The 18,368-nt window shown below is 46.4% G+C and overlaps 1 protein-coding gene across 1 annotated transcript in view; it reads right to left on the bottom strand.

The window, feature by feature from the left end:
• Nucleotides 1-1,146: 1,146 nt before the first annotated feature.
• The window catches only part of CACNB4 (calcium voltage-gated channel auxiliary subunit beta 4), a 101,575-nt gene continuing 84,353 nt past the window's right edge, over nt 1,147-18,368 (bottom strand). The window contains exons 10-14 of the mRNA XM_074145975.1: nt 16,206-16,315; nt 14,449-14,600; nt 11,802-11,897; nt 5,384-5,569; nt 1,147-1,407 (exon numbers count right to left, since the gene is read on the bottom strand). Coding sequence (XP_074002076.1) covers nt 1,147-1,407; nt 5,384-5,569; nt 11,802-11,897; nt 14,449-14,600; nt 16,206-16,315 — 805 coding nt within the window. The remainder of the gene's footprint in view (nt 1,408-5,383; nt 5,570-11,801; nt 11,898-14,448; nt 14,601-16,205; nt 16,316-18,368) is intronic.

Below are 18,368 nucleotides of genomic sequence, written 5' to 3'. Positions count from 1 at the left end.
AACCTGACGTTCTTCTGGACAGTTCTTGTGCGACGTTGGAATTTTCAGACATTCAGAGGTGGCTTTTGAAAGATGTAACATACAGGTAGGTACTCAGATGTACTGGAATGTAGGTACTCTACGGACTGGGTAAGAAGAGTGTATTGTTTTCCATTTAAAAGGGCAGAATACTGAAAATGGGAGAAAAAAAATATTATGTAACTCTACACTAATGTTCCATTTTGGGACTACTAGCTGTATTCAGGTAAACGAGAGGGAAAAAAAAAACAAACAAAAAAGACTATTCTCAACCTCTAACCACACAAACCGTTCTGGAGTTTGTTCATTTTCCTGGTTCTGTTTCCCCTTATCCTGTCACAGTTCATCATTGCTGACCGCAACAAAAATGTCAGTCCCGGCTAAACTAAAGAAATCATTTTGCTGCAACATTCATGCCAGGTCTAAAAATAACTTCAAACTGGAAAGTATTTTGTAACTGCTGCAATAATTTGAGTTATTTGGCACTCTCAATAGTTTACATTTGGTTTGTCTGAAAAAGCCATTCTGGAAATGAGTAGTTAGAATAAATCCTTTTATTCTAACCTTCAATGTAAATTGAGCTTCCAGCAAACAAATACTGTAGCTGACTTTCTGGCTTCTAGTGGTTTGTAATTTTCAGATTTTTCATTTGTATTTTTTTTTTTTTTCAATTGATTGCAACATGCTCAAGTCGACTTTCCAGTCAATTCACCCAAATTCCAACAGGAATTGGTTTATAAATTGGTTCCAACTGGAACTGGTCATTTGGAATTTCCAGCACAGGAAATTATTTTATAAGTGCCTTGATAAGTACCCTAAATTACAAACGGATGTGTCTAATATCTAACGACAAGAAAAAGTATGGCTATAAATGCAAATGCTGTACTAAAAAAAATAAAGTAAAATAAATCCCAAAACCAACCTATATGATCGGGCAGAAACGTAAGGGCGTGGTAACTTATTTTTTGCCCCCTACTTAACGTCAAATGACAGCAGAGTGCAACCTCAGTATAACCGCGTTACATCTGCCAAATTAAGATGATATACTTATTATTATTTTTTTTCCTAGCTACGTTATGGCAAGTTATCAACTGATGAATACTATTTTTTTTCCCCAGGTTCTCGAACTCAAAGCCTGTGTCGTGAATCATGGCTGTATCCTCCAGGGGATCCTCGGTTCCTATGGGGTTTGTACGTGTCCTGGTAGGAGTCAGAGTATTCTTCTTCCACTAGAGGATAGTGGTCTCGGCTGTGTTGGGAACTGGAAGACAAGCGGTTCCTGCTCTTCCGAGCCCTTTCATTGTGATAATTTTCATCTGAGGTCATTAGACTTCGTCGCTCAATTGGAGAGTTCTCTGTAGAATGGCTGCTGTGCCTCATACGCTGGCTCTACGAGGGCCAAAGAATCCAAGCGTTAATACAGACAAAGAGTAGTTGACAGTTTTTAGCTTGTTCTGAGACTTAATTCTGAGGTCTTTCAGAATCCATCCACTTTTGTGTTAGTCATTTTATATTAAAGGCTGTAGGCTACAGGAATGGGTTACAGGAACAGTCTGGTTCCTAGAGCTGAAAGCAGACCAAAGGCAGTGTCACAGTGAGCACCCTGCGGTATTCGCCGCCTTAAATATTACAGGCCGCTTGGTATGAAAAGTGAGCTGATGTATTCAGCATTTATCACTTTTCTCTGATCATGAACATAACATTCATGCTTCTATTCCGCTTGGAAAATTTTGAGCATCCATTTATGTGGTTTTAGAAAACATCTGAAGATGTTTGTTGTTGGTTTGGGGTTTTTTTTTTTTTGGTTTTATTTATTTATTTATTTATTTATTTATTAAAAAGGTGCGGTTCTGAGCCCTGTTTAAAAACCTGCATATGACCAAAGAAACGAGGGACTGCTAACCAGGCAGCTAAGGGTTGGCTAAAATGATTAGGTATTAAATTCTTTCAACTAAAACTTAATAAATATTTTAAATATGTTGACAGAAAATCCTTTTTTAAGGTAGTTTATTAATTAAAAAGGTTTAGCCTTGGCTATTCTCACGTATCCTCACGTGCTACATTTATCACGTGAACCAAATTAGTTCATATATTTTGCCCGAAAACTGGCACAATGAAGAAATGGCCTGAAAACATACTGTTTGCCATCATCCCACATTACACCTCTCCAGTGGATAGTCATCTGTACTCTCAGGAGAACCCGGGCAATCCTCTTCTTTCTCCAGATGACACCCCCAATATCATTTTTTCTGGTCCTGCCGCCGCCAAGAGACGGCTGCCGCCGCGGCTGCTCTCCTGCGGCCTCAGGTTGCCACGCACAGACGGCATCGTCTGCTCCTCTCGGTTGGGAAATTCCCACCGATGCTCTCCGTGCTCTAAAACCTTCCTCCCGCCGCTCTCTGCACGCCCAGGGTTTAGCTGCATAATTTATAAGAGAAGGCTCGTCTGCGCGGGGCAGGAACCGTGCCGCCGGGTGTACACTTACAGCGCAGCAGGTTCGGTGTCGCATCTCCTGCGGGGGATCGATGCCACCAAGGTTACTCGTGGAGAGATGCCACACAACGAGCTGGCACGGAAAAGGTGCCCTTTGGCAAATTCACACGCTCAGCTACTGGGGAGCAACTTCTACCGCATTATCCCCAAGTTTTCCTTATTCCATCATGTTTTAGTAGCGATTATATGTCAAAGTCCACATATTTTCTTCACAAATTACACTTCTCCTATTTATTTGACCTGGGCGTACAATTTTGATCTATAATCACCTAATCAATTGTAACTTTAACTTTCTGTGCTCGCAGCCTCTACCTTCCTTGTAGGAATTCACCGCTCTGGCTGCAACCTGCTGCCTTCTGGACACCCTCCTGTCCCCCTGCCTCGAGTGTCATCCCGCTATTTACCTCCCGAGAGGTGTAAGTGTGGCACAGAACCGCTGTGGCTGCACGCTGGTCTTACACCCCAAAATAACTTCTGATCCTGCAGCGCAGTCGGAATGATAAACTGCATTATGTTTTGGGCCGTAATGGACTTAAAATGCCCTGGAGCCTAAGAAACACACATCCCCAAAAGTTGAATCACAGGATTTAAGGCCATTTGCTGGAATTAGAGTAGACCGTGTAGGTTTAGAGCTAACCAGGGATTAGGGACAAGGGCGATCTGGCCCTTAGGAGTTAACAATGACAAGATTTACTCTTCCTATTGAAACACACACAGCTCAAGATCGGCATCTTCCCCTTGTGGGCAAGGCCACGGACCAAGGCCACGGTGACCACCGGCTTTGGCAGGAGTACACACACAGTGTGATGGGACACAGCGGGAGCACCCTCTCTTTTTCTCTAATTCTTCTGATTCTATGCCGGTTAACTTCACCCTGATGACCTTCAGGAAGCCCAAAGACTTAAGTTCAATCGGAAGTTTCAGTTCTCAGTAAGGTAAAGCCCAAGCCACAGTTAAAGGGATACTCCCAAGTCCTGATTAGGGGAAGGATGTACAGATCGTCCCAGCAGATCTGTACCGCTCTTAGGCGTGACCCTTACACCAGACTCTGGGCTTCTGATACTCAGTTCCCCAAAGTATCAGGTGAGAAGAGAGTCACGAGAAGTATAAATTCAATAGATCATAAGCACCTAAGCTAGTTTAATTCCTAGGATTTGCACGAGTGCTTTAATTATCATATCACATCGTTACAGTTAAAATGGATGCAAATCCTTCTGAAGGCTTGAATTAAGTAGAAAACCTCTAGGTGGATTAACACTTGAGATGATGGAAGTCTTTACTGGGAGATAACCATGTAAAACATGGCAACTCTTCACACGGGCCCGCACACTGCAGTGGCCAAATCCTGCGGGCTCCGGCTGGGCATGGTGGGCTCAGGGAGAAAGTGACCCCTCTGCAGAGAACTAGCACCATTCAAGTCCCACCTAAGGCTTCACGATCAGGGTGAAGTGGGGATTACGTGATGCGTACCTTCAGCCAGCCCACTGCACAGGGGTGATTTTCATCTTCAGTGTGAGTTTTCCCTAAGCAAATGGAGCAACATGTCACAGTTACTGCTGGTGTCCATTGATCAGAGAGAAATAAATGCCTGAAAAAAATCCTGTGGATACACCCAGTTCTCAAAATGAAACCGAAGAGGTGAAAGTTCTGCAGATGGCATTTTTATTGTCATGAAGGGATGGAAAACTGAAACTTTAAGGCAAGTGGAAATGGAAAGAACAGTTTACAAGTGCACGTCATTAGTAAGAGACCAGTGCTTGTGCGCTCAGCCAGTCGGGAGACGGTGACTTACTGGGCCTCAGCAAATCAAGCACAGCGTCAGAAACGTGAGCACCAAGTACCATGCACCTTCAGTGAAGTGCAGTCCACTCACAGAAAAAACAGCTCTAGGTTAATCGAAAACACTGAACAACGCATCGTTGCCTTCAAAACTGTTACCTGCTTCCAGATACTCTACAAGCAGAACAGAGGTTAAATTTGTCAGGTGAATTATTCATTAAAAGTCATTTGCTCAACTCTACTTTTGACGTACATGAGAAAGCGCACGCTCCTGGGAAGTCACACACACCCACACACCCACACACACACCCCCCACACACTTAAAAGTTCGCTGCCATCCTGATCTTCTCACGCATTCGTAACTATTAATCAACAACATTTTCTGGTTTCAAACTTTAGTAAAGCACGTACTTCTCATTAAGGACTATTTACATGCCAGGTTTGAAGTTTCAAAGTTCAGCCGTTTTTGAGCTATCCCTGTGGAAAAAAATGGTCAGAATTTTTTTTCAACGGGTAAAAAAAAAAAAATAATATGTATTTTATTCACACTCAAAAAAACTCAAAAATGGTGAAGGCATTTTGCTGATACGAGAGACAAGCATGGAAGTTTTTCACCCAAAAGCGAATGCTTCGTGAAGTTATGAGGGTAGAAATAAAAGGGATCATGGTAGAGACTGTTCCGCATTCTTAAAATACGTTTAGCGCGACTGCTGTGACAGGCTGTACAGGCCGACTCGCAATCTGACGGGGGCTCGTTTGCAAAGGCACTTTTTTATAAAAAAAAGGCCGTTTTCTTGGCAGAGCGTCATTTAACTCTTCCTCAAGAATTTGCTTCTTGCCAGAGAACTCATGGACGTGTTATTCCCCATGAAACCAAGCGCGGTGACGGTGCTTCAGCGCTCCGTGATTAACGGCTTCTTCACCGACTACGGGGCTGCTGGCAGTGGCCAATCAGCGAATTATCACTAACGAAGCAAATGTAAGTCACGCTATATAAAACCTATCACGCTATTTCCCCAGAGATTTAAAAAAAAAAAAAAACAAACCCCACCTGATCTGCCCTGGGTTTTGGGGCTGAAATGGCTTTTCCTACCTGTAATCCAGAGATGGCAGCCGGGTACGGTGAAAGCGCGGTGGATCCCAAGTTCCGCCCGAGGAGAGGGGTCATGGGGGTGGTACTGGTGGTGTGGGTGGCACGCCAGTACGCCTCCAGGTACTCCGCCAAGTGCTCGCAAGCATCTTCCAGCTGATTTTCGTCCAAAATGACATCAAACATTTCCTGGTCGCAACGACAAAAGTTGGGTTGGTTACAAGGTTGCAGATGACAAGGAGAAACGTTAAACAATTCTCATCACGCTAATTCCTTTAAAATTCAGTAAGAGGCAGAGCATGGAATTGCAAAAGAAAATTATACAAGTGGGTTTAGAAGGTGATCAAAAGCTGACACTCTCAGAAGTCCCTGTATTCAGCGAAGTTCACTTGCCACGCTCAAAGGCACAAGACTCCTTTAATGAATTTATTTTGCTCTAAGATCATAGAATCACAGAATGGTTTGGGTTGTGAAGGGACCTTAAAGACCATCTACTTCCAAACCCCCTGCCCTGGGCAGGGACACCTCCCACCACACCAGGTACCTCCAAGCCCCCTCCAACCTGGCCTTGAACCCCTCCAGGGATGGGGCAGCCACAGCTTCTCTGGGCAACCTGGGCCAGGCTCTCACCACCCTCACAGCAAAGAAGTTCTTCCCCACATCTCAGCTCAATCTCCCCTCTTTCAGGGTCAAATCCTTCCCCCTCCTCCTAGGGCTCCCCTCCCTCATCAAGAGTCCCTCCCCAGCTTTCCTGGAGCCCCTTGAGGGACTGGAAGGGGCTCTAAGGTCTCCCCGGAGCCTTCTCTTCTCCAGGCTGAACCCCCCCAACTCTCTCAGCCTGTCCTCCCAGCAGAGGGGCTCCAGCCCTCCCAGCATCTCCGTGGCCTCCTCTGGCCCCGCTCCAACAGGTCCGTGTCCTTCTGCTGTTGGTGGCCCCAGAGCTGGAGGCAGCACTGGGGGGGTCTCCCCAGAGCGGAGCAGAGGGGCAGAATCCCCCCCCTCGCCCTGGTGGCCACGCTGCTGGGGATGCAGCCCAGGGTGCGGGGGGTTTCTGGGCTGCCAGCGCACGTTGCCAGCTCCTGTTGAGCTTCTCGTCCACCAACACCCACAAAGTGTTTTCTCCTCAGGGCCGCTCTCAACAGGAACTCAGGACAGGAACGGAAGGTCCATGTCAGAGTAACACAGAGGCGCTTCCCGTTGGTTTTGGGCCCAAGGACTCTCGCACACTTCTCTCACCCGAATTGTGAGCACATTTCCAGAGCCATGATGTCCCTAAAACTGTTTCCACTTGAGTGAACGCAGCGTGTGGTTCTGTCAGCAGCAGCGTTTCTCCTTCTGCAAGGCTATTGATAATAAATTGCTGATAATAAACCATAAACTGAGTCCCTCAAGAGAAATATAAACATATTTTCAGCAGCGAAACTTTGTACCTCATCTTTAAGCTTAACTCACGCCTTAGTGGAAAAAAGCTATTGTGAAAATAGCAGAGGAAATGAAAAATAAGCGCAGGTGTTGCAGGTGTGAGGAGTAAGCGATACGAACCACAGGCTGCTTTTTCCCCCACGCATATTTATAGATCTATCCAATATACACAGAGCTGACAGCTCTAGAATAAAACCGCATGATGTATTTATTATAAATCTTGATCATGCATCTACTTTCCATCCCAAAGTCTGGTCCAGAACTTAATTTAATACTAAAGCTTTTTTATTTTTTAATTTATTCTCTCTTGCCAGCAGCCTCTCTTATCCTCCTCTGACAGCAAGTATGGAGTATTTTACTCTACTAAGAATACTCCTAACACTACATCCCTTGGTAGAATTCAGTATTTATTGCTGCCTGTGTTGCTCCTCTATTTATCTATACCCTTTAGACCCTCCTTTGCTATTTAAAGACATGTTGATACACTACATATTCCATTCCATCACTCACATCATCCTTTGTGTAAGACATCAGGAATCCAAACACAGTTAAGGTAGGAAATAAAAGAGTGTGGTTTGGTTACATATACTTTGCTTTGGAAAATACTGAAATTGAGGTATTACGTTTGGACTATAATATGTGTTCTCTTAAATAAAGAATGAATTTTTGCATAAAGAATGCATTTTTGCATGAAAATGCGTAGCCAGCCGCTGATTTGAGGGCACCTCTGATCTGTGTCTACAAAATTCTGCTTTGCAGGTTGCCTGTCTCAAGGCACGCTCCCGGCTGCGCGGGGGGTTACCAGCCGGTGGGTCAATGAACGCTCTTCCAGCGCCCTCCAACCGCCTCCTGCTGAACCGGGGAACTGTTCCTCCAGCTGCTTTTGAACCTGGACCACTTGATAAAATGCTGCGTCAGCATAACGAAACGTGCAGCAAAGGGGAGGTGAGACAAAGGGACCGGAGATGGGAATGCCGGTCCTGCTGCCTCCGGCTCCCCGTCTTCTCGGGGTAACACCTTCCTGCGCCTCCAAAGCCACACAGCCAGTACTCCAGCTAACGTACCTAAACCACCCCGTCCTGTGACGGCGTGTAGCTCCCCGCGGGGTTCTGACAGTGATCTCAATTAAATAGAATTTAGGGAAGAAGAACTTTTAACAGTTGCCGTGGAACTGTCGCCTCTCTAACAGCCGCCTGTAAAACACCAGCAGGGCCGGTGGGGGTGAGCCTCGCGGGGCAAGGTCACGGGGCAAGGCTGCAAAACTGGCAGGATCCCGATTCCAGTGTTTCACAGGGAAAATAAATTACAGGGAAAGCACTCAGGTTTATTCCTTGAATTTAACAGTTCAGCTCAGAGCTAAACTCTGCGTTCTATTCCTATGTATTTGGGGGGAAAGATTCTTTAAAGGACATCCTGTGGGTAAGGATCACGGAGCAAAGCAATTTCTTCCCAATTCTCCTTACAACGCGCTTTATCCACCACAATATTTTCTTTCAACATGTATAAAATAGTTATAATATCAGCACTTCCATACACTAATATTTCTTAAGTGATATGGATTAAAGCCATGTTCTTTCCTGAAGAGAAGATAAAATGAGTTGCCACTCTCCTCTGCTCTTTCATTTAGTTTCCTGTATAATCGCTGTGAAATATTCCAGGTGCATTACCCCTCGTCAGCAACACAAAACCAAACATTCCTGACTCCAGAGGCATCCCCCCGGCCCAGAGGAGCGCTCGGGAGAGGGAGCGGAAGCACCGGCTTGAGCAGCATCAGTGAAAGATTAACAAGGAATTAATAATGAAAGCGGTTCCTGAACTTCAACGTGCCAAAAAAGACAGTTATTTTTAGCATGTCTAGACATCCAGCACCATCAGATTACTTAAGGCTGCTCTCAGCAAATGAAAAAAAAAGAAAAAAAATCAAGGTTTTTATGGTTTCCGAGTATCTTCACTTTAAACAAACACTCCTGTTGTAGGAATCGGAGCTGCACAACGGATGAAGGAGGTCGCAGTGCCCAAGCCAGCCAGCAGCCTCCTAGCAGTACGCTGAGACTTCGTTAAATCACGGATCAGCTCGGTCCTTTAATTTAAACTTCACCCAGAGCGTCCTCTCCCCTCGAGTGCCCCGAGTCGGCAAGAACTTTCTCGAAACCAAATGCTGCAAACCCGATTTGTGGTTCCTGCAGAAGGTCAGAGAGGAAGGCAGCCTCCAAGCAGGTACATGTTTGAAATCCGGACACTCTGAAATATGGAAGTATTTTTCTTATCCGGGGGGGGATCTCAGGCAACAAAATACAACTACAGGATTGGGTGTTAAGGCAGAGTTTAGAGCAACCTGGGGACAGAAGGTCTAAGTGCCACGACGCGAGGAACAAGCGACAACCTGCATCCTGCACCCTCTTTATTTCCATCCACGTCTGGGTTCAACTGGTGTGAGCAAACCCAAGTGGGATAAGAGGAAATCGCTATATGAAGAGCAAACAAGGCTGTGAAACACGCGGAGCCTTCTCTGTGCAGGTGGAAAAATAAATACACCTTTCAAACATTGTTCTGTGTGTAAGCTCGGTGTAAATATAAGCCGTATTCAAGCGGGTGCAGGTGCTGCATTTAACTTGGCTCACACCCATTAAGAGCTGGGAAGGTATATGCTTTTATAGAAATTATTTTGCACTACAGAAAAGTGCCCAATTTTGTTGTAGTTAACGGGACCTGAGCGGCTCACGGGAATCCTCCGTCAGCATTTTAAGAGGTGACAATTCCGTAGAGAATGACATGTGAGAAATATACAGCTGAGCTCTCCAGAAGAACTCGAGATGGCTTCAACATCTTTCAGTGCTGCTCCAGGTGGAAAACACGGATGAGAGAAAGCCATCTACAGTTACTGTAACCAGAACCTCACAGGTCTCTGCAGCGACACAACCAGCCCGAGGGAGGTGCCATCACGATCCACCCACTTTGGACATCTGCACGTGGGGCTGGGGCGACAGGAGGGACAGCAGGAGGGACAGCAGGAGTGTGGCCAGGAAATCCACACCCACCAGGGAAACAGCGAGCTCTCGGGGGCACGGTGGGCATGGAAAAAAGTGTATTTAACCGGCAAAATCAAGATATACCTCCCACATACCACCAGCACTCTCCTGGATTATTGAAATTCTTCCTCTGTATCAGGCAAAGGTGGAATTTGAATCAGATCTCTCCCGTTCTGGACACATTCTTGAACCCTTCCACTTTTAGATCAGGAGGACAGAAATTTCAGTCAAATCTATTACCTGTTTTCTCTGCTTTAGAATCACAGAACGTGTTGGGTTGGAAGGGACCTTTAAAGGTCACCCAGTCCAACGCCCCTGCAGTAAGCGGGGACATCTTTAACTAGATCAGATTGCTCAGTTTCTAACATTCCACGACATCTGATCAGATTGCTCAGATTTTCTAACATTCCAGCGTGAATCTGGCCTGAACATACACCAAAACACTGCAAAACCTGCCAAAATTCAAAGTTTGACAGACCCGCATTGATTACTCCTCACTCAGTATTTGGCTGCAACTACTGGGTAAACACAACCTGAACTCGCTGGCAGCGTCAGCAGCTTGGAGTGGTATTTCCCAGATGGAGCACCACCATTCCCACCAACGGCAGCTCTGGGACATCTGAGGGGTGTGAGAGCACTGCCCTAAAGGAGATGTGGCTCAGCCTCAGGTCCTACCAACAGGAAGAGCTAGAAAGCAACATCTACCACTGGAATTTAGGTGGAGTGCCCAGAAATACCTGAATTATCTTTTTTTTTAATGCCAATGGGGACAAGAGAGGAGGAGGCTGTGAAGTTTGGTATCTTAAGAAGCAAACAAAACCAAGTTTTATAGAAATAAATCCTTGTAGATCATTACTCCAGAACAAAAGCTGCTCAAACTTTGTTACTTTCATTTGAATCGGGAATAAAAGCCATGTGAAATGAAGGCAATCTCTTGTAAGTCTATATAACAGAAGGCAAAGTCTCCTAGCAGCGTTACCTCACCACGGGGGCCAGGCATTCGTTCTGCTGATCTCAACTCCCGGATTTGTTCCTGGATTGTTCCAAGACACTTCTTTAGTCGGCACTTGGCCTATTTTAAGTTAGAGAGTATGGACCGTGGAAACCTTCCCGGTGTCTATTCTGAATTCCATAGAATCATGGAATGGTTTGGGTTGGAAGGGACCTTAAAGACCATCTTGTTCTAACTCCCTGCCCTGGGCAGGGACACCTCCCACCGGACCATTTCTCTGAATTAATCTGATTTCTCCTGGCAGTTCTTTGGCATGAGAAAGATGGGCGATAGGGCAAGCTGTAGCTGGACTGTCTGATCACTGCCCCGGTAGGAGCAGCAGTCCCCGCGCTTCCAGAACGATGTTACCAGACCAGTGAGGACCGAAGTCCTCATCCGAGTTTGTTTTTACTGAGCGGCTTTCTCTTTCGCGGAAATCAGGTGTGGTTTTCAAAACTAAAAGCAAGTTTGCTCTGCAAACACCCGTAGAGCTTTTCCGCACAGCACTGCCTGCCTCGTCAGCTCTCCCGGACCTCTGCTCCTTGAGCAGCAGGTGATTCAAGGCGAGTAATTAGTTTTTGTGATAAAATGGTCGGTGAGCAGTGACTGTGCTCCCCGGGGATGACTTGCTGCTGTGCCAGGAGCCCCAGACTTTGGCCCTTTGGGGTCCTTAAGACAGCGCCGCGTCACTAATGATGTCATTCGCTCAGGTGCTAGTCCATCGGTTTTACCGCACGCGTCACTTGTGACCTGTCACCTTGGCAAAGACCATCCTAAACCCGGCTCACGAGATAATCAGGATGAAAGTATCAAACAACTTGTTTCTCGGCAATAAAAGCTGGTCGAGGGTTGCAGCTGCGGGGCTGCCTCGACGGCCATGAAGTGACGTGGCAACGCACGAGCTCAGCTACAACCAACGCAGCAGAAATCTTTCAAACTCCACGTATCACAAGCTCTTTCGCCTTTCTGCCGTACTTACGGGTGGGCATTGTGCAAGTTTATCAGCTGCCACCAGCTGAACGTTCAAGTGTTTACTCTGGGACTTTCCTCTGGATTTGATCAGTCGCTGCAAAACCTGCCAGAGGAAAAGAGGAAAATGTGAGTTTAAGAACGGCGCATCTCCGTAAAGCTCAGCCTGACACCCCCTCGGAGGATTACCAAGTTCAGAAACTCTCCGTTATGTTTAATAAAATGGATAAAACGCTGTCCTTGAATAAAAGCACGGACCTTTCCGATAACCTCCCCGAAAGCTGGGCACCTTTCCCTCTGCATCACGTTTGATCCCTCGCAAATATTTCAAAGGCAGTGCGAACGGTGGTTTTGCTTTACTCTGCTTGAAGCAATAGCTTATTTTTGACAAATGTCATCTTCTACAGGACCATAAAAATCATGCCTACGCCGAATTCTAGTGGATTGCTGGATGGACTGCGGCACAACAGCAGCAGCAGCACGGTACGTTGTGTAGCAATAACGCTGTCGTTTCAGCTGTTCTGAGGTGCATTTTGGGTACAGAAGATCACTTTTTAATTTTTTTTTCCTTTCCGCTGTGTTCATTACTAGAATTTAAGGGGCGGAAAAGTTAGGAATCCTAAATTATTCCGCTGTAAAGTTTCAAAGAAAATTACAGGATGATAGAACAACAGCATTTTTGAGGCTGGAAGGACCTCTAGAGGTCTCTGTGCCAGGCCCTCACTCCCAGTTAAGGCCAGTTGGATCAGATCGCTCCGGTCCTCATCCCGCTGAGTTTTGAACATTTCCAAGGAGATCCCACCACCTCTGTACATTAATTAAACTGTACATTAACTAAAATGCTGGCCCCATCATAGAGCCCTGAGTGACACCACTGGTAACCAGCTGCCAACTGGACTTTATACCTCTTCCGTCTCGCTCATGGAGATATCCAGACCATCTCTCACCAGTTTGCCCATCAGGATACCACAAGAAGACCACATCAAAGCCTTGTTAAAATAAAGGCTAACAGCAGCCACTGCTGCTCCTTCGTCCACTGGGGTCACAGTCTCATGACAAAAGGTTGGTCAGGTGGGATTTGCCTTTGGTAAATCCCTTCTGGTAAAGCCCTTCTGGTGGCTCCCAATCCCCTTGTTGTCCCACACGTGGCTGGGGAACAGCTTCTCAGAGGATTTGCTCCAAAACCTTCCCAGGGACTGAGGTGAGACCGACTGGTCCGTAGTTCCCCAGGTCCTCCTTCTTACCCTCCTTGAGAATGGATGTGACATTGGCCTTTTCCCAGTTATCAGGTACCTTCCCAGCTCACTGTGAGCTTTAAAAGCTAACGGAGAGCACCTTTGCAGTGGCATCAGACTGCTCCTTCAGAGGAATCCCACCTGGGCCCTTGGTCTTGTGTATGTCCGGTTGTCAGGTGGTCTCCAGATCAACCTTCCGCTACTGTGGGTCCCTGCCACACACTCCAGTGGGCCCACACTTTTCTTAGCTTTCCTTCTGCTTGCCACGTTCTTATGGAAGCCTTTTTTGCTACCCTTAAGACCTCTTGCTAGTTCTAGCTCCAGCTCAACTGTGGCTTTCTTAACTTGCCCCCAGGGTGTACTCCTCCTGGGATGCCCATCCATCTTCTGCGTGTCTCCTTTTTGCATTTGAGCTCGGGCTGCTCCCTGTTCATCCACACTGATCTCCTGCTCAATTCCACGTAGAAACAGATCCTCCTTGTGCTTGGAGGAAGCTGTCCGTGAAGATGACAGAGCTCTCCTGAGCTTCTTCATTATCCAAGACAGTCTTTTGCGGGATCCAGCAGAACAGGTCCCTGAACAAGCCAGTTCTAGAGACCAGGTCTGCAATTCTGTTATTTGTTCTGCTCGCTTCTCTCAGGATCTTAAATTCCACCATTTCGTGGTTGCTCCAGCCAAGGCTGTCCTGCACCTTCACAACTCTGTCCAGTTCTTCCTTTTACCCCCCAGTAGCAGGTCCAGCAGAACCTCCCCCATCGCTTGCTGGTCAAGAACTGGCGCATGGCTCTTTGTACACACCCCTGATGTGCCACGGTGGTCACTCCAGCAGGTGCTGGGCCCCATCCCACCATCACTGTGCTGAGTCCACGAGATGCAGAGTCTGCATCACAACTCCAGGCCCCCTTCTTGTCCACCAGCCATGGTGGCAGTGGCATCCTTGCTGTGCTCCTGAGCAATAGTCACACTCATGCTCTGTGGCAAGAGCTGGCCAGCAGCCTGGCCACACTGGCCCAGACCCAGCTGTGGATGGTGTATCAGCATGGCCCAGGCGGAAGGCACAGACAGACAACCGTCACTGACTGCCTAGGACGTGGGCAAAGGGCTGGGGGTCTTCTCTGAAGGTCAGCCCAAGGTTAGGGCTCGCAGAGAGACATCCCTCAACTACGGCTACTTCTTTTCTACAGAAAGAATTTGTTCCTCAGGAATTTTTTTGTCTCCTGAACTGGTGGGTGCCTTGTCTAAGGCTCAGCCGAAGGCCAGGGTAAGGTGTAGGGCAGAAAAACAGGAATTCCACTAAAAATTTCACTTTTTTCCTCTTTACCTCACTCTAAATCTCTCCAGGAGCAGATACCGCACTGCTCACTCCCACCTGCCCACCAGGTCCCTCTCAAATCCACGTGTTTTAAGGGTGAGATACATCACCTTTGGAGAAGACACTTTAACATGGACGATAATTGGAGCTAAAGATGTCTTGATAAGTTGTGCAGGGTGATTGATAGTGTCCGCGTCCAGGACAACCAGCTGTAAGGACCTCGCCAGCTCAAAGATTCTTTCAATTTCACTCTGTACTTCAGCTAGCAAAGGAAAATAAAACAGGTGAAGCCACTCAACCCCAGCATTAATTAGACAAAAAATATCATCGCTCATTTATTTTCATGGAGTGTATGCATTCAGTATATGAACTCCGTATGCGAATTAGTTAACTTCCATAAAATAACCTATTATTCAAGGCAATTTTTAACATAAGTATCACCTTGGGAGATAATTCTGTTGTCTGAAAACACATATGTACTACGTTAATTGATAATATCAGCATATTTAAACACTGGGTACAATTATACTTAGGTTTCTATTAACATAAAATAGACTTAAGCATATTTTCCAAATCTGCAAAATAACTTAGGAGTCGTAAGATTTTTTATTTCAACCAGCAAGTGATGTAGTGATATTTCTTAGAACTTTTTTGTTCTCAGATTGTAATTCTGATTTAACCTAAACAAGAGTCTGTAGGAAAAGCAGAACTGTGACCTCCCAGTTCTATAACCACAAAAACTTGTTTATGATAAATAATTGGCAGGGTGTTATTTAAGACGACACTAATGGCAACGTTCACACCAAAGCACTTTTGTCTGTAGAAAAAGGAGAAATCTATTTCCATGTAAATTGTATTCCTGATATTCATTGTTCTGATCCTTCTTAATCACGTGCAGGCACGTGATGAATTTTAAACAGATAAACCCAGTGCAAATTGAAGCCTCTAAGTTACACCAAAGTACAAAAGAGCCCTATGTCAGCAACTCACACGCATTTCATTTGCCTAAGAGCTGCTCCACAGAGCAACGGACACGCACAAGCACCAAAAGATTTCGCACTCGCCCCTGCAGCACTGAATTTCAGGGTTCCTACTCCTGTTCTAGAACGTCAACTGGAAGTGAAGCCTCCTGCGACCTCTACCTCTAGTTCAGCCACTCAGGATGTCAGAGAACTGGGTTTAAGAGCCTTTTCTTCCTGTGAAGACTGAAAACCAAGGCCTTCTACCTCCTGGGATGGTGTCCAGAGACCAGGTTACCAGCATATATCTACTGCACATACATTTCTTGGGGAAGAAATGAAAATTTGCCAGGGCAGCGTAACCCAGGAGCCGTGTCACTGTGAGGAGAGAGTGGGAAGATCCAGACCCCAGCCTCTGCTCTCAGGGCTTGGCAGGAAAATTAAGCTGTAGCTGTTCAGCGTACAATACATAAACCGGTCCCAGGATCAGGAATAAGAACATGTTTCCTTCTCGGCTGAACAAGGTGAAACCTCTCCAGTGCCTTGGGATGTGGAATTCAAAGCGTGGGGCCGAGAAGAGGGAGCTATGAGACCAACTCACCTCGGGAGGAACCAGCACCGAACCCATATTCTGCCTGCAGGCCCCCAACTCATTTTATTTTCAAATAGTAATTAAAATACTGCTTGCTCTAACGAAGCAATTGCTTAATGCGAGGCTAACACAGCACATTGTGCGCTCTTGCCGCTGCTCAGTCAGGCAACACTTGTCTCCCATTGTGAAACTCAGAATTATACATGAAAATGCTGCAGACACATTTAAAACTGCAGCAGTGATGATGTCTTCAAGGCTGGAATCCCGTCACTTCCCTCCAGTATGTAAATATGTTCAGGACGTGCCGACGTCTTACCTAAACTGGATCTTGTATTCGACCGCTCAATTATCGCCCTCTTGCTTGGGTTATTGAGAACCGACCTCTTGGCCAGAGAAATGTCAGCTGTCACCCTCGTTATTGATATCCTGTGAGTAAGAAAACCCGGGACAGAACAAAACCACAGCAGTCAGATTTCCAGCGCGCTGGGCGTGATTTACAGCCACGCTCCCTTCCAAAGTGCAAACACAATAAAATCACCGCTCAGACATGTTTTATAGCCGAGTCATGTCATCGTTAAAGAACAACTAAAGAGAAACGCTGCATAATTGCAAAACATTTTCTATTCCCTACAGTACTGCAGACTCCGGATTATCCTTTCTGCTGTTCTACTTAATGAAGTTGACTTTTCTCCTCCCCAACTCACTCATCTCCTCCCCAAGTTTACACAGCACCATAAACACTACCGAGTTATGTGAGTCTTAGGGCACGCGGAACAACGGAGTCATAACAGTGAGAGCACTTCTCCTCCCAGATAATTAAACCATGGATTAAAGCTGACGTTGCTGAGAGATAAGGGGACGTTGGACCGAGCAGACGGTGTCACTGGTATCCGAGTGCCCCGGTGTCACTGAAGGGAGCTGCTGGCTTTGGGACACTGGGCCTCCAACAGGCACTTTCCTTTGCCAGCCCCGGGGCTGTGCCCATGGGCTACATGACGTGGCTGGTGGTTGAACAGGAGAAAAGCAAGTTGAGCACAGATTCTGTGCTGCTGGAGCCTCCTCTTTAACTTAAAGAAGGTTTTTTTAACTCGATCTGTCAGTGAGCTGACAAGAGACAAAAGGATATACACCAAAGACCACACGATCCCTCCACGGAAAATCCATTTAGGGCTGTGAGGAGCCAAGGAGTCATGAATAATGAAAAGAAAGCAAGCTGGAAACGACTAGCACATATTCCACAGAGCAAACGATTCATGCAGCTCGAAGGGAAATTACCAGATGGAGGGTTAAAAAGAAGTGCAAGTATTTTTCTGCATAACACATAAATAAATTTATTGCCAGAAAATGCAGTAGAGACCAAAAGTATACATGAGTTTTAAGAAGAAATGGGAGAAATTAATGGATGGTGGGTCTAGAGGTGACGATAAGACATGGTGGTCCAGATCGCACCTCTGGCTCGGGGAGCTCCTGGACCTGCTGGAATCAGAGGAAGGAGCAGAAAGGCTCCCCTACTGGGCCAGGTACAAGAACCATTTCAGTTTTCCTGAGTAAGAAGGAATCCTATGGATCAGCGTTGCTGAAAGATGTCCAGAAAAAACTATGCCTTTGCAACGTGCACTGATTAAACACGATGCATTTAGAAAACGATGCACTAGCAGCAGTTTCCCAAACGCCTCGTGCCGGCTGAGCTTCAGCAGCATCCTCTACACCCAACACAGCCCTCCAGCCATTCCTCTGGCCATTCCTTCACCCCGCTGCCCAGAGGAGGATGTTCCAGTTAGAAAAGGAGGAGCTGACAGAAGCCAAGTGCATTAAGAGGAAGGGAAGGAATCCTGAGAGTTCACGTCTCATTGAAGTCTTCTGAAAAGCTCCTCCCTTGGGCAGTCATTTCCCTTCTTGGTAACGTGGGACTGTCACAAAATTGCAGAAGAGATGGAGAAAGAAAAAGAAAAGGAGGGGAGGGGAAAGACTGCAAAGCCGTAAGAGTTGGCAGGAGGACCAAGAAGCAGCTGAGCCGCCCAAAAAGGAATTTAATTCATTTTCCTAAAGCTACTCAGAGCTAAAGTCGATTGTATCAGCTTGCTAGTGGTATTTAACTATTTCAGCGCTGAAATTTCATACTTTGACCTGATCTCGTTGCCAATAATGGCAATAGGATTTCCAAAAAATCCCTCGCTCCACGCAGAATCTCTCCTTTAAGGGCGTGGTGGGGCAAGGACAGAGCGCAGGACGAGGCGCAGTCCTGCCTCTCGTGGGACTACGCAGCCTCAAGGGGTGCGTCAAAGTGAGCTTTCCATCTCTCCTCTCTGTCTTTAGGCACTGCTGGTCTTCGTGGATCAGGCCCTTGGCTGAGCGCGTTCTCATATCGGGTATAAAAATACACCTCATAAAGGCTATATTCACAGCGATCACGTCGTGGCAACTGGAGATGACTTATCGCTTCCCGTTGCCGTGGTTTCCTACCCAAAACAGTGACTCC

The sequence above is a fragment of the Numenius arquata genome, chromosome 3 (genome assembly GCF_964106895.1).
Source record: "Numenius arquata chromosome 3, bNumArq3.hap1.1, whole genome shotgun sequence".
Lineage (NCBI taxonomy): Eukaryota > Metazoa > Chordata > Aves > Charadriiformes > Scolopacidae > Numenius > Numenius arquata.
This window is presented reverse-complemented; position numbering and strand designations above follow the sequence as displayed.